Here is a 24044-nt window from a genome sequence, read left to right as displayed (position 1 = left end):
TCGTAGAATCTGGGAAAACGGTGTTTTAAAACCTCAATATCACTAGGAGTGAATGCCTTCTATGTTTTGACATGCACCACCCCCTCTCCAGGTTGCACAATAGTCCTGTCTACTATTGGTAGGACAGAGACCACTGCATTCTGTATTGGTTGATCTTTCTCTGTTTCCTTTTTCCCAAAAATTTTTGATTCTACGATTTCAAGTTGTAAGATGGTATGCTTATCGAGTTCATTCCCTTCACGTAATTATCTCAACACTTGGAACAGTAGTTTTATGTTCTCAACTAGTTCCTTGTTATCATTTTCTTGTTTTGAATCAGATGCCTTATAATAGTTAAACAGATGAGTCAGGACCGCTTTTAAAATTGCCAAAAAATGCCATAGAGCCAGAACAATTGCCACTGCTGTTGGAATGAAGCATATGCATTCAGCTAAAGTGAATGCAAACCATTTATAATAGTCGTAGATTTCAATTAATTGTTGTATCATGTTTGGTACTTTTACCAGCCAAAATGCACACATTCCCTGCATAAAAGACCAAATAAGCAGCAAAAGACTGCTTAATATAAAAATCAATCTTGTGCAATTCATTTTCTTTTTCTATTCTTCAGAAGATAGGTTTCGAATGACTTGGCTCGCCAGAATGTCATGTGGGTAATTTGAGGAAAGGTGTTTGGGATAAGGGAAATTGAAAGGAGGATGTTTGTTAGGAAGGTGGATCCAAGGAAAGCCCTATCAGTTGTCTCAGGAACCTCAAGTGGGGGAAGGGAAGTAAAGATGGAGTTTGAGTAAGGACCTGCCTTTAAACTCACTTTACAAAATGCTATGGCTATCTAAAGGGAATAAATGATGATTTGACTAACTATAACTAATGCTGTCAATTAGATAACTCTTCACAGATTTAACTCCTCTCTAATTACTCTCCTTATTAACTTCACAGACACTAAGGTAAGGGAGGGAAGGCAGGGGTGGTATAGGAAAGGAAGATATAAAGGGTTTATCTAAAATAATAATTTCTTAAGTAAATATATCAAAGCTAGGCTAAATTTCAATATTAAAGCTAGGTAATCAAGCAGCTCAGCTCATTCACAACCTCCCTCCATGGAAGATCCAGCCAACTGCCTTTTTCCCCAAGATTCTAAACCTCTAACAGCTTTTGGAACTCAGCCAAAGCTAGAAAAAACTATATGGCCCTAATTCTGTATACTACAGAAGGAAACACTCAGAGAAAATGAAAGGGGGAAAAATCACTCAAAACAATTTGGTTACTTACATTTCTCTCTGAATTAAGAAGATATAAACTTAATGTGAGCAATATAGTAAAGTTAGAGATGAGAAGAATTTAACCTATTTGGTTACAATTTTTCACCATCTATATTACTGCACATTTATTTGGGAGACTTTCTTCTTTTCTCTTCAAAGAGTTAACATCAGTTAAGGTGTTTGTTAAGGTAAAACTTAAGATTAGTTATTATGAAATGCCTCTGCTCTTCCATACCATCTGTTTCTGTTGTCCATCCTTTCCCATCCATCTTCCTGAAGAGAGCCGATCCACGTGATCCTGATCTAGAACACACAGTGACGCCAGAGCAAGCCAGAGCTGTACAAGGGAGAGTGGGTATGAGTGGATGTTAATCAGGAGGAACTGGCAGGTTCAGATTGCACACCTTTACCAGTCAGCAGAAAATATCTGAAAACCACCTTCTACCTGACAAGACAAGAGGAACCAAGGCAAGAACTCATTGCAGAATTCTGGGTTTTTTGGGCAGCAGCAGTAGCTGAATATTCTCTCTCATTTCTACATGGGGGCTTATAAAAGTATGTTTTTGTAAGGGAAATATCCTGCTATACCTGCCAAATGAACTTATTCTATATTTCTGTGCAAATAAAGGTAAACATCACGATCTGTTTATGTATTCACTCAATGTTTACTATTCAAATGTGTATGTTCCATCCATGTTTTCCATAGCTATGTCACTTGTCTTCAGAGTATTATTCCTGACGGTATACTGTCTGTTTATTCTACATAGCATCAAGCACAGTACCATGTGCAATAAGGCATTTTTAAAAGTATGTCTTGATGACAGGGTCTTTTGCATTTTTTAATCTCTTATAGCACCTCCTCAGTATTTGTTATTTAATGAAAACTCAGGTATCATTTCACATTAATTTTTCCTAGATTTTGTTTTTAAAAAATTGATTTTCAATTTTCAATTTATGATGACAATATGGATTTTGAAAAATCGGGAAAATATTAAATTATATTCAAATTAAGGACTGATAAAATCAGGGAAGTGTACAATATATTCTAAAAAATTTCTAATAAAATTATTACACATGGGTTTAAATAAAAATGGTATGTGGCTCAAGTGAGTATGCTTTAGTCACCTAGAAAATACATTTTTATGAATAATTAACTTTTTCTTTTTTTTTTTTAACCCTTAATTTCTGTCTTGGAACCAATACTATGTATTGGTTCCAAGGCAGAAGACTGGTAAGGGCTAGGAAATGGGGGTTAAGTGACTTGCCCAGGGTCACACAGCTAGGAAGTGTCTGAGGCCAGATTTTGTGCAATTTGAATCTGTTACCCTAAAAACTACAATCCCCAGAATCCTATTCAGCACTTCCTGTCGTTATGTGCTAACATAGAGAGGATATAAATTTGGTGGAGTTCTGTATCTAGCCCTCTTATTTTCCTGTTGAGGTTTTGGTAGAGCAGGCATTTTGAGCAGGTAGAAAAACTTAGTCATGTGGTTCTATTTTGTCAGTTAATAAACTTTAAAAAATAATACTTCAAGCATTCAACTTTAATTTAACTCCTATAATTTGAACCTGGAACCTCCATCTCTAGGTCTAGCTCTCAATCCATTGAGCCCCCTGAATAACTTATTTCTTATAATTCTTGATAAACGAGAAGTATTGTTCTATTTTCTCCCCCTTTTATACATATGATACTTTACTATTTTTAAGGAGCCTTTCCATACAATGAGATTGTGAAGCAGGTAGTGTAAGTAATATTATTTCTGCCTTCTACAAACAGGAAAGTGATTTGGTTATAGTCTCACAGTTGGTAAGTGAGTGGAATTGGGGCCTAAACCCAGGGTTTTCTGACTTAATCCTCTCTCCACTCACCACTCACTTATTCCACCCAGAAAAGAAAAAAAAAATGTTTTTATTTTTAACTCTAAGTAATATGAATGATCCATAAAGTGTCAGCATTCATTAACTTCCTGACATTTTCTCCTCTTTTGTTAAGAGAAGGTAAATGGAAATGAATAATTGACCTTTGAAGGAATGTAGTGAAATCTAAACACAGACTTCCTTGTTTCAGGGCTAATATCTCATTTATGGTTAGAATTTCAGAAGTAGGGGCAGATAGGTGGCTGAGTGGATTGAGAGCCGGGCTTAGAGATGGGAGGTCCTGGGTTCGAATGTGGCTTCAGACACATCCTAGCTGTGTGACCCTGAGCAAGTCACTTAACTCTGTTAGCCTAGCCTTCGCCCTATTTGTCTTAAGAGTTCCAACTATGGCAAGAAAGTAAAGGTTTAAAAGAAAAAAAAAAAAGAATGATCAACGCCTAATAACCCAGGCGGCCACAGTAATTTTCTTGACTATCAAAGCAGAGTGTTCTACTTTTCTGTTCTTTAGCAACATGGAATAATTGCTAGTGGATTAAATAAGAGAAAGTTTAAAAAAAAAGAATAGGAAGAAAGGAATTATAATTGTAGACAGGAAGAGTTTGAAAAAAGTAGCAGGGGCATATCATGGGATTTGGCATAATGATACCAATAATTGTTTTTGAGGATCAGCACATGTATAGTGCTTAGCCACTGCCTAGTATACGGGAGGCTATGAATTGAAATTAAATAAAAATTTTAGATTTGAGGAATGAGGGTTTTATATATAAGCACAGATGGTTGATTCTCTTTCCCTTCTAGTTACCACCTCTTTCTAATGCTGTCCTCAGTGCCTTATTGTTATTCCTTTAATTTTTCTGGAAAAATTGTATTTTTAAAAAACCCAAGGAAACTTATAATAGACTGAACCTCTGCCATCTGAAGTAGCAAACATCCTTATTTTTAGCTCCTAGAGTGGCTATAATATCATGCTGTCTCCATTTTTGTGCCTTTATGTCTTGCCAGATTTAAGATAATGAGTTAATTAAAAATATTAAGTGATTACTTGTTACATAACCCTATAATGAGGGGAAAATGCAAAATTTAGATAAGGCATGCTGCCTGCTTTCATTGAACTCTTATTGCAGATTGAGTAGTGTCCTCACTACTATGGATAAAGATTTCTTAAAGGGACGTTGTCTTCTAGGACCAACTATAAAACTCAGAACTACATATAATAATGATGACTGAGAAGAGTTTAGCAGTGGAATAGCCAAGCATTATGGGGAAAAAATGCCCAATATGTGAAGATTAGTATCAACTTTTGGGCAAAAAAACCCATGTATAGTAAGAATGAAATTATACAAAACTATTATGACCTTGAACTGTAATTTTTCTGTTTCTTTAATAGTCATACCACTACAATCAGAAACAAACCTAGTTCAACATGCTTTGATCTGGTGAAGTATTTGAGCTCTCTTCCAAAATTTTAAGCAATCTTTTAAAAATGACTTTGGTTTGGGGCAGCTAGGTGGCTCAGGGGATAGAAAACTAGGCCTGGAGATGGGAAGTCCTGGGTTCCAATGTGACCTCAGACACTTCTTAGCTGTGTGACTGGGCAAGTCACTTAACTCCAGCTGCCTAGTTCTTACTGCTTTTCCGCCACAGAATAGATACTTAGTATCGATTCTAAGACAGAACGGAAGGGTTTTTAAAAAATAGTTAAGATGAAATCTGGTCTAAATCTAAAACCAAAAAAGGACACACCACGATGTATATAGATCCAGTAATAAGGATAACTCTTCTTCAGCATCAAAACCCATATTTACATAGAGTTTTAAGGTTTATAAAATGTGTTCCTCACACCACCATCACCAACCCAGAGACATAGGTAATGCAAGTGTTTTTATCACCAGATATTTACAGATGAGGAAAATGAGGTAGAGAAATATATGATTTGTTCATGGTCATATAAGTGAAGGGTCTGTCTAAGCCCAGCATTTGAAACAAGATCTCTACACATTTGACTTTTTTTTCACTACATTGTAATTGCCTCTCATCAAATGAACAAAACAAAACAAAACAACCCAGCAACAACAACCAAACCATAATAAAAAAGACTTACCCTGGTTGTTGCGATACATCTCACAGGAGATCTATATTCTTCTTCCATTTTTGTCAAGGCAATGATAGTTTCTGCAATGGCATTTTTGGTAACACGGGACCATGCTTCAGATAGGTGGCCCTATCAAATAGAACAAGATATTTTTAGGAGGCAAGCACATATAATCAGATTAGCTTAATCAAGCTGGTAAATAACAGCAAAGCAAATTATCTTGAATTAAGTTATCTCTTTCAAATACAATTAACTTCTAATACAGTTAATGCTACAGAGCTAGAAATCAAAGGGCAAAGATTTTTTTGGGGATAAAATCTATTCTAAAAGAAAAACGAATTTCTTTTCTTACCCAAGAGCAGTAAACAAAAATTTAAACTTTTATTTCTTTTCTTCCTACTGATTTCACAGGTAATTCTTTGTAGACATAGATAAAAACAGAATGGAAACACCCAAACAGTCATGCTTTAGAAAAAGCATTTTAAGAAAACCCTTAACAAGCAATTTGTTGCTTATAAGATAATAAGCTAATTTAATAGTGCTTCTGATGAAAGGTCCTTTTTGGAAACTAAGCGCCTACATTTAAGTTATTTCTCAAGAATACTAAAAATCTTGCTAACATTTGTCTAAATGTTTCTGATGAACGCTGAAAAAAAAATCCCATTCTATGAAACAAACAAGATATTTACAGCATTTAGAAGAGAAGGCTTCTAATAGTGTACCTTCCACCCAAATGAAGTACCTTACCTACCCCACTCAATTGCCTCCTGGTCTGAAGTTTTTTAGATCAGAGCAATCAAATTTCTCATTTCTTTTTTAACTCGTAGATTATTTGCCTGTTTCAGTTATTTGGCAATTTAATCATGTATATTGTGTAGTGATATCTGTTGTGCTGACAAGTTATTTATTGCTCAAATTATTATTTAAATTATATTTTGTTTCCCCAAGACTATAAGCTCTTTAGGAAAGGGACCGTGTCTTATTTCTCTTTAATGATTGGCAGTGTCCTTTGCACAGAACAAGCACACAGCTGATACTTAATTGGTTCATATGTTGATAATTTTAGGGCTAAGTACTTTCCCAGCTTTCTAGTTGGCTAATTGGCTAAAAGTCTGCAGTATTTCTCTTTTCTGATTGTAAATAATGAGTTACAATTCAAAGCAGAAGAGTGATCTTTAATAAAGTATCCATCTAAGCAGCAGGCTGAGTTAAGCTTTTAATGGGCTGCAGCTGCTGAGAACAATAGTAGACCAAATGGTTGAGTCAATATATTGCATTGAATTTATTCATTCACTCAACTAAAGGTTTATTTAGGTCCCACAATGTATAGTGAACTAAATAGATACTGGAAAATGAACAAAGATGATAAGACATGATTCACTATGCTATAGTAACATCATGATAGGTGTCAAGAAATGCTTTTAACTATTGACAAGAGGGAGAGTTATACTAAGAGTTTTGAAAGAGCTATTGCTATGTAACCTCTTCTTCTCCATTAAACTATACACACTTAGGAGTTTTATGTCCCTACTTAAACTATTTCCTGGAATTCAGCTTTAATTACTGCACTCTATAAGCATTAGTGGAGTAGTATGATATGGTGGCCTATGCCACCCCAAATTGGTCTGCCTATACTAGCTTCCCATTATACTCTGAATGCAAATATAACTAATGGGCAAAGGCCAAATATCTTTAGATGATTATCTGTTAACCATCATCTTCCCTCTCTGAGTATCTTTGAAAGAGTGACACAGCACAACATTCTATGAGTCAAGGCAGATAAGTGGCAATGTGCCACAACTAAAATAAAAAGCATATTGTAATTAGAAACAATGCCTTATGTGAGAGGATTTTGTTTTTAAGATCAGAGAAGTGCTAAATCCTTTTAAATTTTTTGCCTTCCTTATTCTGGTAATAATAATATTCTTTTGCTTTGAACATAAACATTTATTAAATAATATGGTTTAAGAAACAGTTCTCCACAGAGAAGTAACCTAATTTTTTCTTCCTTTATTTTTTAAAACCCTTATTTTCAGTCTTAGAATCTATACAAAGTATTGGTTCCAAGGCAGAAGAGTAGTAAGAACTAGGAAGCTGGGGTTAAGCGACTTGCCCAAGGCCACACAGCTAGGAAATATCTGATGAGGCTGCATTTGAGCCCAAGACATTCTCTTTCTTGGCCTGGCTCTCTATCTGGGCTGCCATTACTTAATTATTCTCCAACTCTGGTAACAATTCAGAAAGCAGCTTTATTTGAAAATTTGGCAGAATTCACACAGAAGGAATGAATTTTATTGTAATACTAATCAAAACAGCACCTCTGTCATATGGAAATACTGCCACCTTAAGAAACTCATAATGCTAGTCTTATAGGGTGGAATGAAGAGAAGAACCTACCACCTCTTATGAAATGATAGATATTTGAAATACTGAAAAGTAAGATTTGGCAGAATATTATAAAAGCATTTTAATTTATCGTAACATACAAAAGGAAAATCACCACAAGGCTGATCCCTTCATCAAAATTCTGCAGAATAAATTCTTTATTTTGACTATTCATACTATTTGGTCTCATCAATGGAGCTCTTAGGAGAACAGATACTTACTGCTGCCATGTCCTTTATAAGCTTAATAATGATCTCTGAAATCTGGGTGGGAGTGGAGCCTTTCATCCACCAATGGCTTTCACCTCGTCGAATATAACTACAGAAGATAATTAATAAAAAGCTTATGTCAAATGTATGCATAAAATCATCATAAATTTAAAAGGGTACTGAAAAAATCCAAAGAATTAAGGCTTCATTATCTGATTTAAGTCACTTTGGAAGTTAGTTTATGCATTGTTTATTTTGGAATACAAACATTCAGCACAGAAATAAACAGGTTATTTTATTTGTTAGGGGTGAAGACAAGAGAGTTAAGGAAAACAAGGTTTGGATTTGGAGTCAGAGGACTGATATGCAATTCCCAACAGTGATATAATTAAATCTTCTGGACCTGAATTCCCTCATCTGTAAAATTACTTCAGAGATGCCTTTTAGCTACAAATGTAAGATACTAAGGATCTAATTTTATCTTTTAAACTTAAGGTATGAAAAGACTTTAAAATAGTGCTATAGAGAGTACTTAATAATTAATCTCAATTATTCTTGTATTATCCCTATGAAAATGTTAACTGCCATCCAAAATTTTAGGATACGAAAACTTGAAATCAGGAAAAAGTAATTTATCTAAGATAAATGAGTGAAACAATGATGTGAATATAGATCACTGCATCACAGAGAAACAGAACTGGAAGTTCTGTCATCTAGTTTGACTTAGTCATTTTTAGTTTGTCTGAAATAAAATATTTTGTTATTTGACTAGAAACTAGTTGTGCTCTGACTTCCCAAAGAGAAGGTTGCTTGGTTTACAGGTTTTTAAGTGTTAAGTAACTCTCACCTACCTGGAATTGAAAATCATTGGCAGGGTAACTGTTGTAACTCCTTTCCCAGCAGCAGTGCCAGCTGTTCCTGTAATGGTAGTTCCTTTGGCTTTTAACTGTACTGTGAGGGCTTTGGCTATGCATCCCAGGAACATATCCAAGATACCTAGTTTATTCCAATCTCCTTTTTCTGTTGAATGAATTATATCACTAATATCAGCTGGTGGAAGGGACTTCACGCCTATGATGCTGGCCAGGCGATTAGGGGTCACTTCAGGCAAAACTCGCCTTAGCAAAGAGGTGACCTAGTAGCAAAATCACAAAAGAGTAGTTCAAAGCAATATGTATCAAAGGAGACATCTTCACCATTGGGTTGTGAATTGGCATTTTTTACTAGAGATGGCATGTTCCAAGGCTTCAATGGTCTCAAATATAAAGCTCATGTTTTCAAATTTTTACTTTCCTAAAAGTTCAACTATGATCACTATTAAAAGATAAAAAATGAATTTCTAAAATAGTCATTCCAACATAAAAAATCAGGTGTTTTGTGGCAGGGTTGAAATTTACTTGTCATGTATTAAGTTAATCTTAGTTTAATAGAATATACTTTGTTTCTGCAAAGCCATAATTCTATCATAAAAGTATGGAATTAAAATGAGAGCAAAAAGCCTAATCTACTTTTAAAGCCTTAATATAATTTCCTTGGAGTAATGTAGCCCTTGCTGATACTGATATTGCTATTTCAAGTAATGTTCCAAAAATATTCTATGGAATGGACTGTTACCTGTCTCTGTACTCTAGGAGAGGCTGTGTGTAGCAGTGAAAAAAGATCCTGAAGCAGAGTTAGTTGTTGAGCCAGGTATTGTCGGCCCACGTTAGACCCACTCAGTGCTAGGACCATAGAGAGCAGTTCAAAGCAATATGCATCAGAGGAGGCATCTTCATCATTAGGCTGAGAGTTAGCATTTTCCTTGCTGGAAATTGCATGTTCCCACTCTTCACGGACTCGGGTAGCTTCCATTCTAATGGCCTGGACTATATGGGCACAAACCTACATAAACCAAAAGGCAATATATGAGACAGAAATTTTTAAAAAATCATATTTTGAAGATAAGGCAAACTTCTGAATACATAAGACTTGATGCTCCTACCTGTGTGACCCTGGGCAAATCACTTTAGCTCTTCCTGCTCTTCTGCCTTGGAACCAATACTCAGTATTGAGTCCAAGACAGAAGGTAAGGCTTAAAAAAAAAGTTGATGCTCCTTTCACTCATTCCTTTCTGCAAAATAATCATACTATAGCTATCCCATCTTTTTCAAAGCACATATTAACACCACTGTGGAAAATAATTTTGAATAATAAAATTTTTTTCACTTTGTGGACTTTTGATATGTTAAGACAATAACTTTTAAATTTATATAAAACTAATAGATCTGACTGATAGAGCATATTGGATATTTAATAGCTGAATAACTGAGATATTATTGTAGTTATTCAATTAAGTAAACCAACCTGTTTTTGTAAATTTGTCAGCTTACTCCTACTGAATATGATTCCCACCATGTGTTCTTTCAAGTCAGCATCTGATGTTGCCTTTATGAAAAAAAAAAATCAACAAAGTATTACCTTGAAAATGGATTTGTCTGACATCTCAAATAATTTTTAATAAAAATTAGTAACTTCAACAAAGCAGTGACTTTAAATTGAGGAAAGCAAGAGAAAACAAACAGATAAACTTTAGGTTGTTTTAGTTTCTTCTCTGAAAGTTATGAGAAATCAAGAAGGGTAAGTGAGATAAGATGTTCCAAGCTTTAAATAATTTTTTCCTCCAAAATTTTGCCCCGGGCGGGGGGGGCGGGGGGACTTAACAGTGAAGAGAGTACTTGTCACTTGGAACTGGGAAGGTCTGGGTTTAAATTCTTACCTCAGACATTTAGTAGCTTTTGTGAACCATGGGAGTCACCTAATCACTATATACTTTCAGGCAAGTCCTTAAGGACTTATTTAATTGCTAAGTCATGGAAAGATTGTGTTAGTTGAAGAGCAATCCCATTCCAGGAGTTCCTCATGTTAACAAGATCACAGATCCTTGACATATCACTTATTTAATTATATTTTATATTGTATTCTAGTCGCATTCTGTATAAATCTTGGCTTCTTGTATAACATAAACTCCTTGAAGGCTGAGTTTCTCATTTTCAAAAGTCTTATTTTTTATGGTGCTAGATCTTTTCCATTCCCTTCATACCATATCACTGTCTAAATGTAATAAATCTTAATTGTCAACCCTCCTCTCTACACTGCTGAAATCCTTCTCATTCTGACCTTCATCACTTTTGACTGGTACTTTTGTTAACACTCTCTTGGATTTTGGAGCACTTCCTTCCCTACTGAAATAATCTGTCTAATGCACAAGTCTGACTGATCAAGTTATTCCCTTTTTAAAGTCTTCAGTGGCCTCCTATGCCTCTACATTTAACTTTTCAGCATGGCATGAAAGGTCCACTTCAATTGAACTCCACATTCTCTTTCGTGCTTTCTGTATAGCCAGACTAAAGGTGCTTCTAGCTATTTCCTGACTTTATCTTGCCTTCTTCTACCTCTCTGTATCGTAACAGTCTACACCCTAAAAATGGCAGTGTGCTTGCTCCTTATCTCAAGTGAGGCCCATCTCAGGGGCTGCCTCTTCTATGAGATACTGCTTGATCTTCCCAAATGAAAGTGACTTCTCCTTCTCCATACCATGTATCACCATGAATCATATTTATCTATGTATATGATACAGTTCCCCTATTCCGATGTAAACTAAGGGCAGAGACTATGTCAATGTTCATCTTTGCCTCCTTAGTGCCTAGCAAATGTTCTTGTACATATGAGGCACTTTCTGTTGGATAAAGCATATTTTGCAGCAATCAAAAATACAAGTAAAAACCTACTGTTTCTTGCTTGATATAATTTTAATTGTAGGAAACAATATAACTTGTAAAAGATACAATGTGATTTTAATGTTCTAATCTGGGAAGAAGCTAAAAACACTGGCCAAACTGAAATAACAGTAAAGTGGGAAAAAGAAGAAAAGAAAGATTTAAAAGAATATAATTAAATACATTGTGTACTTTTTCCTCTCCTTCAGGTGAAGACAGAAGTGTTTTTTCCTCTTGTTCAGGTGTAGGTTCAGCATCTCCAGAGATAAGTTTTCCAAATACCTGATTGGAATGAAATAAATATTAGATATTATTATAAAAAATAAGAAACATGTTTGGAGATTATGATACTATCAAGTCTTATCTCACAAGAAAAACACCATTTAGAATGTCAATGCAAAATAATATTGAATACTTGCAAATATTACTACTTGTGGTTTCCAAATGTATGCTGTACTCATTTCTTTTACCTTCTATTCAAAAGTTATCAGAGTATCTAAAGACCTGGATCTAGTACTTCTTGAATGTTGGTTTCAAGTACTACCTCTATGAAGATAATTCCTGAGGATGATTTTTCTGTTCATGCCTTCTCCTTTGGACTTGCCTTTTGCCTTCAGCATGTAAACATGTAACCTGGATGTTATTACATCACCTGCAACTCATACTCAAGTATGCAGAACCAAACTTCACCTTTCCCCCTTGTTCTTCTAAATTCTACTATTTCAACCAATGGCATGACCATTCATTTTTGAAAATTTTGAAACTATGATATCAACCTTGACTGACTCTTCCTTCTCTTTCACCTTATATGAATGAAGCATTTATATACAATTATTTACCACATCCTGGAAATTCTATAAAGAATAAGTCTGACCAAGGATAAAGTTAATCTTTAATCCCTGACTCTAAGAGAGGAATTTACTAAGGAACATGATCCTTAAATCAACTTTTCTAGTATAAAAAGGCTATTTCTGGGACAGCTCCAGTCTTGAGATTGCCTCCCATGTCTGAGTTCAGAGAGCTAACCATTTTGAGATAAAGGGAAGTGGCTGAGCAGGAAATAAAAGAGGATCTCTTAAGTGAGCCTTGTGGCTAGAGGAGCAATAAGTGCTCAGACTCACAAATATGAAGCAAAAGAACACCTATATTTTGCTTCATACTATTAATGTGAGTTATTCAGACAGTGCAGGGCAACAGAGGCAGAGTGGAAGGAGGAGGTAGAGGCCAAGTCTGTTCAGCAGCCACAAAGTGTTTATCTTACAGATGTAGTCAAAACTATTAGGCGGCACTACAGAGCTAGGGAGGGGCATAAGAGAGAGAGGGGGGGGGGTTGGGGGGGATCGGATTGCCAAGGTACTGCAAAGTTGTTACCTTCTTAGAGAAGCTTTTGAATTTCTGTGACTATCTTAAGAGCTATGGGCATGTTTTTTGAACTTCTGAAAATCTGCTGCCTTTTTTTCATTTGCTGTGATGAGAAATAAAGGCTGATCTCTATATAATATGCATTTTTTACCTTGAGTGAGTACACAGGAACTAGGGACCTTGTATCCACATTTGTGGAACCCAAGATATCAACTGAACATGAGCTATATATAGCTTTTCCCCAAGTAAACATGGGACAGGGGCAAAAGAACCAAAAGAATGTGATTTTGGGGGGTGGGGATGGTTAAGTTTCCAAGATTAGAAATGGCTGATAGGAGCTCAGGGGTTGCAGGGCAAAATATTTACTATTAACTCATTTGTGTACATATAGAATACCACAGAAAAGCTCCTTGAGCTACAAAATCTGTCCTGGGATCCCTTTTTTTCTCTCTATACACTTACTCTGTAAATAACCTTATTCGATTATTATTTCTATGCACAGAGATTTATATATCCAGCCCTAGACTCTTTTCCATAGGCTCGCACCATTAAAATTTTAGTGAATTCTAAAAGAATGTAGTATAAGCATTTCAAATTCAATATATAAAACAGTACTCATTATCTTTCTCCTCAAACTCACTCCTCTTCCAAAACTCCCTATTTCCATTGAAGGTACTACCACCTCTCCAGTCTCTCAAGTTTACAAACTTGGAGTCATCCTTGATAGTGTCTCTCATCCTATATATTCAGTCAGTTCTTAAATCTTGTTCTGTATAGCTCCACAACATTTCTCACATTCATTCCTTTCTTTCTATTCACATGGTCATCACCTCGGTTCTGGCCCAAATTACCTCTAGGTTGAACTTTTACAGAAACCTCTTACTGCGTCTCCTTGGACTTTCTCCTCTCATTTACCCTCCATATAGCTGCCAAAATAACTTTTATAACAGAGGTCTGACCATATTGTTATGTGGCTCAATAAACTCTAGTGGTTCCCAGTTATCTTTAGAATCAAATGTCAAATCTTCTGTTTAATGTTTAAAGCTCTTCATGGTCTGGTTCCGACCCAACCCTACTCAACATCACTTCCTATCCTTTGATCACCCAAATTGGGCATCTTACACTGTTTCCTCAATTCCTTCTAAATTCATTCTTTGGATAGATTGTCCCCAACCCTGAAGTCCTCCCTTCTCACTGGTGTCTTTTAAAACCCCTTCATAGTGCAGCTCAATTGCCACTTTTTACATGAGGCCTTTCCTGATCCCCCCAATTTTTACTATGTTTTTTGAGGACAGGTCCTGTCTCATTTTTGTCTATCACCAATATGACATGATAGGCCTTTAATAATGCCTGCTCCTGGGGGGTGATTTCATTTTTGCCTCTGTATCTCCAGGGCTAGTGCCTTCACATAGTGAAGATTAATAAGTATTTATTGAATTGAGCTAATAAAATGCATACTCACAAATGATTCCTTTAATAGCCATTTATGTGGTAACAAATTGAAATCTGGTATACTTGCTTAATTTGTTCACTTCACTCTTTAATTTGTTGAAATGCAGACCATCTGCCTTTTCTCCTGGCCTATAGCAGCTTTTCTATATCCTATGATCTTTTTTTTTTTTTTTTTAATTTTAAACCCTTAACTTCTGTGTATTGACTTATAGGTGGAAGATTGGTAAGGGTAGGCAATGGGGGGTCAAGTGACTCGCCCAGGGTCACACAGCTGGATATCCTATGATCTTTTAATGAACACTAACAGCTGATGAGTAATGACTTCAGAATTCACTACATTTTTAATGGAGAGAGCCTGGGGAAGAGAGACTAAAGTTGGATATATAGATCTCTATGCACAGAGTAAGTGTAGCAAGAGAAGAAAAGGGAGCCCAGGACAAACTTTTGTGTTCTATACATATACAAATGAGTCAATATTAAATAGATGTATTTTATGTCCTTATGTTTCCCTCCAAACAGACTAAAACAGTTGTTTTGTGCCAGGTCTTTCATCACTTTTGATTTTAGTTCATTTGGTCCAGATGACCTGAACTCTTCATTGATAGGTATGTAATAACTTATTTTTTCCTTACTGATTTTTTTTAAAACTCTTACTTTCTGTCTTAGAATTAATACTGTGTATTGGTCCTAAGGCAGAAGAGTGGTAAGGGCTAAGCAACGGGGGCAAAGTAACTTGCCGAGGGTCACACAGCTGGGAAGTGTCTGAGGCCAGATTTGAACCTAGGACCTCCCGTCTCTAGGCCTGGTGATCTTGGTTTTTATTTTTACCATTTCATGTCCAAAGATCTTTTGAATGCCTGTGTGTGCACTTGTATGAATGAGTACATGCACGCATACATGGTCACATAGTAAAACCCCTTCTTTCCACCTAGAGGAAGAGATAAGCTTCTCATAGTGGAGGCTTCTCTACTGTCCATCACATTGCCCACTACAGTCTAAGCAACAGTCCTCTCCTCTGACTTTCCTTTTCCTCCAAACATAGTAAAAAATACCCTTACTATTGTCTTTTGTATTCACTTCTAATACTAGCTCATTCCGAAGCTTGGTGCTCCAGACATTATTATTCTTATGAAACTATGCCAAGCTTCTGTACTCATGCTGTTGCTATCATTGTTTCTGTCACCTATATGAAAGACACTATGATACAGTAGAAAGAGAACTTAGATTTAGGAGATTGGTTCCTGTCAGACACTTAATTAGCTGTGTGACAACTAAAGCCAAATTGCTCAACCTCTGAGTCTTATCTTCCTCATAAGACTGTTGAGATGAAAGGGCCTGGCCAATCTTAAAAGTGCTACATGAAGTAAATTACATACTAATAACCTACTACAGAAAGGGAGTTTTTGTCATTACATATCTGCTTAAAAATCTAAGGTGGTCCCACATTCCCTATTAGTTTCAAGAGATCATTATTTTCTTCCTCCCTGGGAGTATGTGTGTATGCACATGGGCATGTATATGCATGTGTGTTCATGCGTTATTTTTAGAATTTAATTTTTTAAAGCTTCTTATGCCTGTGCGAATTACCCTGTAGAATTTTGGGAAATATTCTTTCAATCTTTTGGGAAAAAAAAATCCTTGGCTTTTCCTCAAATTTAGGATACATGCCAGATTATCTTTGAGTTTTCTAAGTTATAAATTCTAAGACGAAGTAATTATTCCCTACCAAGTTCCTGTTACTTCTGCTTAGCAACCAGTTTATATTATAGGAGCAGCTAGGACACAGTAGAGTGTGCGAAGCCTAGAAACAGGAAGACTTATCTTTGTGAGATACATCCTAGCTGTGTGACCCTGGCTAATTCTATGTAGGCTATAACTTCCTTTTAGACTGTAAACTACATGAGCGGAAGATTTGTGTCTTATCAAAAATAACATTGCTAGAAGTTAGCATAGTGCTTTTCATTGTATACTTTTCAAGTAAATATTAAATGTGTGTGTTAACACTTCTAGAATCAGCACCAGCAGTGTTCCAATATACTTACTGCCAGTATTTTGCATGAAATAATATAATATCTACATTCAGGGATGAAAAAGATGAGGGAGAAGAACTAATAAAAAGGAAATGAGAGGTACTGAAAGAAACATGTTCCATGTTTGCAGTCATGTACCCATACTCTATTTTACTAATTATGCCTTCATTATGGATTGGTATGGTTAAAAAAAATGAAAAGGAAAACTACAAATAATACAAAGTTAAGTGGAAAAATGGATAGAGATAAATGGGGCCAGCTAGTTGGTGCAGTGGATAGAGTGCCAGGCCCAGAAGCAGGAAGACTTCTGAGTTCAAATCCAGTCTCAGACATTTACTAGCTTTGGAACTGTGGGCAAGTCACTTGACTTCTGTTTGCCTCAGTTTCTTCATCTGTAAAGTGGGGATAATAATAAGAGCACTTATGTCTCAGAGCTCCTGTGAGGATTAAATGAGATAATTGAAAAGTATTTATCATAGTGCCTGGAACATAAGAGAGCATTATATAAGTGTTAGCTCTCATTGTTATGATTATGATTATGATTATTATTAGCATGACAGGCTTAAGCACATGTCAGTATGTTACTAAAGGTAAGTTATGTATAAAATGATTGGTAAAAATACTATCAAGGATACTGCACGACTGAAAGAGGAGTAAGGAGCAAGAATAAGGAATCTCACATAATGAGACTGAATGGCAAAATAGATTGAATACATAACTATCTTTGAGATACTAAAAAAAACTAGAGGGAATCCTTAGTTTGCTTAGTACACCTTTAAGGGAAGCTTTATGATAAATACGGACAAAAAACACATAGAATCAAAAGGTGTGGAAGGCTCATGTTCTCTATCAATTGAAGGAGTACACATACCCAATTAAGCCATCAAATTACAGTATCAAAGTGAACCCATCTGCATTCAAAATAATTATCCTTGGTTTCTCCTTTATCCACATACCAACCAATTTCCAAATCTTGCTATTTGTACCTCTTCAACATCTCTCATGTGTTAACTCTTCTCTTCATTTACACAGCCACCACATTAGTCTGATGAGTCTCTTCTCCTTCTCCTTCCACAAGGCTGCCAAAGTGGCTTTATTCAGTGGGGGTTTTCCTTTTGATTATGCCATTCTGCTAATTAGTAATTTCCAGTGGCTCCCTATTGTCCCAGGTGAAAATGAGATTCTTCCGTTTGGCTTTTCAAGCCCTTCATGCCTAATCCCTGGACACTACCTGCTTTCTGTCTGGGCAAACTGGCTTTCTGCTCCTTACACATGGCATTCTCATTTCCTCTCTCTGTGCTTTTGCCCTACTGATTCCTCCCACCTAGAATGCAATGGTTCCTCATCTCTTCCTCAGAGAACCCCTCAGTTGCTTTAAGATGCAGCTCAAGTGCCACAAGCACAAAACCTCTTCTGATCTTTTCCAATTCCTGATGCCTTCTCTCCCATCCACCTGCCTTTGTATGAATCTGTTTATGTTTATTCTAATATTGTCACTAAATAACCTTTTCAAGGACACATGGCAATGAGAACATACCTGGGAAGTAATAAGTCTGAATACTCGTAGAGTTTCTGCTTCACAGTTTCTTTGTTGGGCCACACTAGCTGAGATTTGACCTGCAATTTTAGTGCTCTCGCCATCTTTCCAGCCCAGGACTTTAACCTGTCGAACTCTCAAGGTGTTCTCTGGGCCCTTTAATTCAATTTTTACGATGTGGTTATCCCCACCTGGAAGTTCACTTGTTACCCAACCAATATGTCTGGAATCTAGATCAATCTGGAGACACAAAATAGAGATATGATTGAAATCAGACAGACCATTGCCTACTTCAGAATTGTAGAACTATATATGTAAAAACTGTCCAAGTGCTAACATTAAGAGAAATTACAACTGTAAACAGGAGAAACACACAAGATCAATAGGCTTTTCTTTGTTTAACTGCATCTGAAAAGAATATTTCAAGTCTTACAAATTGTGGCCACCTGGTTTAACTTGAATTTGCAACAATATTGTGTGAATTGATATTTTTACTTTTCATTAGAGTAACAACTAAAAACTAAGATAATCTTACTTAACTATTTTTAAAGTATTTCCTGAAGATGTATAACATTTTAATGCTTCATCCAAATGATGTTTTTTACCATTATTATTTGTTCATTTTAGAACTATGTTACATTATTCTGTTATTTAGAAATCTGGTCAATTTCCTAGCATGGTAGATAAAGTGCTGAATCTAGTGTCAGGAAGATCTGAGCTCAAATCCTGACTCAGACACTTACTAGCTATGTGACCCTGAGAAAATCAATTATCCTGTATCTGTTTCAGTTTTCTCATTTTAAAAAAGAAAATAATGAAGGTATTTTAAACACAATGTATAGAGATACCTCTCTTAGGGTCCCCCCCCCCACCTCTCTTTTCTCTCTCTTCACACTTAATAAATGATGTCATTTATTAAAAGGTACAGTTTCAATTACCTGTTTTATTCTGCACAAATCTTCTACTGCTTTGCCTGCCAAGAAAGTCATTGAAGTTACTTTGTTCTGAAATAAAAAAGAAAGACATTTAAATATGTACTTTCATCATGTAATTTCTGTATTCAAGAACAAGGCTTTCCTATTGCCTACCACCTTTCCCCTCTGTTTCCTTTTCTATGAAATCTTCCAACAACTCTGATCTTCTCCAGGCAATTATTGCACTAAGAGCTTCTATCACATCATTTAACCCTTGATATGCTGTTCTTAATAGAAATATGCATTCTAAAATGTTACGCTAATCTTGTCTTCTTTAATAACATTCTAAGATCTTTGAGAGCACAGAATCAATTGTATACCTTCTGGTATCCCTCAGAGCAACTAAAAAAGTATAGAACACAGGGCAGGACAATGGTTGAGTGAGTTTCTCCCTCTTTTCAATCTTGTATTTATCAAATGAATGACTACTTCTCATCATTTTATTTCTTCACCACCCACTCATTCCTTAACTCTTCATACTCTGGTTTCTGCTTACACCCTGGCTATTTCCTTTTCTTTTTCACAGCTTAAATCAGTGGTTCCCAAACTTGTTTTGGCCTACCGCCCCCTTTCCAGAAAAAAATATTACTTAGCCCCCTGGAAATTAATTTAAAAAATTTTTAATAACAATTAATAGGAAAGATAAAGACACCTGTGGCCATCACCGCTCTCCTGGATCACTGCAGCACCCACCAGGGGGCGGTAGCGCCTACTTTGGGAATCACTGGCCTAAATGGACATGTTCTTCAAAGTTTAGCTCTCAGAACTCTCCTCTCCTCTGCCTGATATACTTTCCTTTGGGGAGATTCATCTGTTTATAGCTTCAATTATTACTTCTGGACAGAAATTTTTCTAAACTATGTTATCACCCTCAGTTTCTCCATTCCCACATCTTAACTGCCTGATAGACATTTCTATTTGAATATCTTGTCAACTAGAACCTAATATGTCTAAAACCATAACCAAATTTATCATTTCCTTCCTACTCAAACTAGATTACTGTTCTAACAGAACCAGCACATTTTAGAAATGGAAAGGGGACTTAGATGAAAGCAATGAGGCCCAAAAAGGTAAAGGAAACAACTATTCCATTTTTGTTAGTGTTAACATTATTCCCATTGGAAGCATTATAAATGCTAGTTGTTGAATCTGTTGTTTTTATTTCTTCCCTCTATCTTATCCATTAAATCAGTAACTTTTCTTTTCTTTTTTTCCCCAATTGTCCCTTTCCTCCCATTCCTACTGCCCTGTCACCACTATTAGCACCTCATGTCTTAATGATTTCAAAAGGTTCTTTGCTATTAACTGTTCTCCAATTTCTGTGTTCACTTGTTTCTTTTTGTGTCCAATTCTTCATGACCCTACCTGGGGTTTTCTTGGCAAAGATCCTGGTGTGGTTTGCCCTTTCAATCTCCAACTTATTTTAACAGATGAGGAAACAGAGGCAAAAAGGGATAAATTACTTGTCCAGGATCACACAGCTAGTATCTCAGGTCAAATCTGAACTCAGGGCTTCCTGACTTCAGGCGCAATGCTCTATTCACTGAGCCATTTCATTGCCTAGTCTTTCTAGCTTTCAAATATATTCTATTATGCATACCACTTCTGGATGGATTTTCTTCAAATATCACTTTGAAAATATCATTCTTGTGCTAAAAAAACCTTTAATTATTCCACTATTTACAGAAGAAAATACCAGCTGTTTAGCTTTGTATTCAAGGTCTTCCATAATTTGGCCTGAATCTATCTCCCCTACTTTATGGAATATCTTCATACAAAGGCTTTACAACTTAGCCAAACTTTTCCCACTCACCTATTCCTTAAACATACTTTCTTGGGGGCAACTGGGTAGCTCAGTGGATTGAGAGCCATGCCTAGAGACAGGAGGTCCTAGGTTCAAATCTGGCCTCAGACAGTTCCCAGCTGTGTGACCCTGGGCAAGTCACTTGACCCCCATTGCCCACCCTTACCACTCTTCCACCTATAAGTCAATACACAGAAGTTAAGGGTTTAAAATAAAAAAAAAACATACTTTCTTGCTGCTATCAAATGGTTCATTAGTTCTGTCCAATGAGCATACTATTTCTGCTTTTATTTGTCTTTTTAAATTTAACAACCTTTCAAGTCTTGACTCTTAAGTTTACCTATTCCACAAATAATTCCCTGACCAGCCCTGTCTGAAAATCCTGGAACATTTAACTATAATTACTTATACGTATTTTAGTACTGCTATTTAACTGGTACCTTTATAAGTCTTATTTAGTGAATATAGTCTAAGTTCCTTGAGAGAATGGACTATTGTCATATCCTTTAAAAAATTAGTGTTTATTTTTCTTATTTTATATTACCAATACTTCCCAACATAGTCTTCTCCCTACTCCCATCTTATACTTTTTCATATCTATAAGAAAACTTTTCACAAGCTTCTCAGTAGGAACTTGTTGATTACTGATTATGCTAGTATACTGATTTAGTCATATGGATATTGTAATGCAAGATTGCTAGCAGAAGTCTTTTGCTTCTGCAATTTAAAATTGTCATAGCCAGGCAGTTAGAGGTTTTAGAATCTCTGGGAAGACAGTTGGAGCCTGAGGCTATAAATAGTGGTGAAGTTCCAACTGATGGCTTTTGCCTTCTGGCTTTCGCTTTGCCTGGGGGCTTTTGCTTTTTGGCCTTTGGGCTTGGCTTTGGCCTTTTGGCTTCAGCATTGGCCTGTGCTTATTTTGTCTTTGGGAAATTTGAACCTATCTGATTTCTCTGGACCTCTCCCTAATCTCTCCTTTACATCCTTGCTATTTCCCCTGAATTTCCCTTCAGGCCCTGGGAAGAAGGGTGGGCTTGGTGATTGGACATTGTGGGTTTAGTTTCTGCAGGCAAGTAGGGCATCCTAAAACAAGTTACCTCTAATTTAGGGATTTGATAAATATTTTACTTTAAAGGCAGTCAAACCTTCCCAACTGGGAGAGCCAGACTCTCTCAGTCTAACCCTCTCCTGTGACCCATCCCCCAACACTAGCCTTCTCCCTAGCAGCAGTTAGAAAACCTAAAACCTCTTTCCCTCTGATTAACCTGACATTAATAAATCCCCTTTGTTACCTACTCAAAGCCTCTGGAGAATCCCTGTATCGAAAATTAAGGCAAGGGCTGAAAAGGGAAGGAATTATTTATTTTATTTCTTGAGGGAACCGCAAGTATCCATCTTGGCAGGAAGTATCTACCCGAGACTTCCTGCAGCCATCAGTTTTACTGGCAGGGAGTCCTTTGTCTCCTCCCTCAAGGGACTTTAAAAATTAACAAGAGAAACCCCAAGCCTTGATCTAAACATTTCTGTCTGGCCCAAATTCCTCTTGTACCTTAGAGGTATCTTCCCTGCCTGAAGGGTTCAGCCTATCTCCACAGTGTCCTCTGTCTTTAGCCTTGTTGAATAAGCCTATTTAAGCTGCCCTCCTGTATACTCCCTGTTATTCCCCTACCTTCCTACCATTCATCTCTTCCTACACTCAGCTATCCCCTTCATTCCTCCTCTTATCACCTATATCCCTTTTATCCCTCCTCACTACCCAAATTGCCTGAGACCTACCAAGATTACCTCATTTATTTATAACAATATTCACCATCCATATTCATATGGAATTCGCCAATTCCATAATAAGTGAGCAATTTTCCTAGGAAGACAGTCCCAAGTGACATTCTTACTAAACTCAGAACTTTTAATCAAAGAATGCCTAGGAATCCAAATTTTTTCTATATTCTAAGAAATAAGCTTTCCTACATAACATTATTTTTAATAAACTCAAAAGTTTCCATCCAAGATTTTCACAAATATAAAAAGTAAATTCAATATTCAGAAATAAAAATGTTTCATTTTTTACCCCAAGGTCTCTTGAATTGTCTACATGAACAGAAACATAACGAGCATTGATTCCTTTTACACAATTGATTGTGATGTTCTTAGTTTTGTTTTTATCTTCATCTCCTGACTCCCAAAAGGTTTCTGTTGATCCATCTGTCAAACTGCCAATCATAGCAGGTCGGCTTGATGTTTTTATGTCAACAATGCTAGTTAGGTCTTTTAAACATATAACTATGCATGATTCCTATCAGAAAGAAACAAAATGCATTAGAATATTCAGAATGAAGTCTCCCAATAGCATAATATAAAGACTAGTAATAAGAGAAAAAAAAAAGACTAAGCTGAGATCAAATTGTCCAAGATCAATTCTAGTTCCTACCTAACTACATTTTGAATGATATTATGATAAATGTGAAAATATTTCACATTATCAGGAATAAAGAAATAGCTTTAATTATTTTTTTTAATGTTTAAGGTTTTCTCTAATAACATCCTTTGAAAGTCAAAGAAGTAGAGTGATTAAGAAAGTAAAAGGGACGCTTTCCCTCTAACCCAATTGTGTTTAAGACTTACAGATATAATGGTAATTATTTCACTGAATTATTACAAAAGTCCTCTGAGGCAAGTAGCAAGATATAATATACATACTCATCCACATGCATATATAAATTTGTGTATATATATATGTACACACATAAAGATATATATACGTTTGTGTGAACAATTTATAATATATAATTACATAATACAAAAATTTAAACTAATATAACATACGATCTACATGTACATATACATATGTGTATCAATGTATCTAGAGAGTGACTCAAGCTTAGAGTGATTAACTGCATCTCTCTTCACTTTGGTCACTGCCACCTCTTGGAAGAAACTTTTCCTGATGCCAGCCAATTCATCACTGTCCAACTTCATATTGCTCTTTTTGGGTAGAATTGGAGCTTTGAAACCAGGAGTTCTTTCTATAGGTCTAGTGCTCCTTATACTATACTGTTTTTATACGATGGGGTAGTTCTTTAAGTCATGAAAATTTAAACACCTACCTGACTCATAGCTTCAAAGCCAGATTGTATACTAATGCTAAAACTTTCTTCACTATCTCCATCATCTGACTTAGAAAGAATATTATTAATATGATGAAAAACATTGCTCTGATGAAGGAACTGATGGTCTGACTGCTTGAATTTGAGGCTCCAGCATCTAAAAGAATATAAACAATGTGAGATTATTATTTATAACCAAT

General features: G+C 36.0%; 1 protein-coding gene across 1 annotated transcript in view; it reads right to left on the bottom strand.

Annotated features, from left to right (window-relative positions):
- MYCBP2 (MYC binding protein 2) overlaps positions 1-24044 on the bottom strand; it is a 344646-nt gene that overhangs the window by 19581 nt on the left and 301021 nt on the right. The window contains exons 64-74 of the mRNA XM_044670580.1: positions 23845-24001; positions 22809-23033; positions 18901-18966; positions 17963-18202; positions 11765-11863; positions 10170-10250; positions 9441-9707; positions 8678-8961; positions 7839-7935; positions 5242-5361; positions 1498-1599 (exon numbers count right to left, since the gene is read on the bottom strand). Coding sequence (XP_044526515.1) covers positions 1498-1599; positions 5242-5361; positions 7839-7935; positions 8678-8961; positions 9441-9707; positions 10170-10250; positions 11765-11863; positions 17963-18202; positions 18901-18966; positions 22809-23033; positions 23845-24001 — 1738 coding nt within the window. The remainder of the gene's footprint in view (positions 1-1497; positions 1600-5241; positions 5362-7838; positions 7936-8677; positions 8962-9440; positions 9708-10169; positions 10251-11764; positions 11864-17962; positions 18203-18900; positions 18967-22808; positions 23034-23844; positions 24002-24044) is intronic.

The sequence above is a fragment of the Gracilinanus agilis genome, chromosome 3 (assembly GCF_016433145.1).
Source record: "Gracilinanus agilis isolate LMUSP501 chromosome 3, AgileGrace, whole genome shotgun sequence".
Taxonomy (NCBI): Eukaryota; Metazoa; Chordata; class Mammalia; order Didelphimorphia; family Didelphidae; genus Gracilinanus; species Gracilinanus agilis.
Note: the sequence above shows the minus strand (reverse complement) of the source record. Positions and strands in the feature narration are given on the sequence as shown.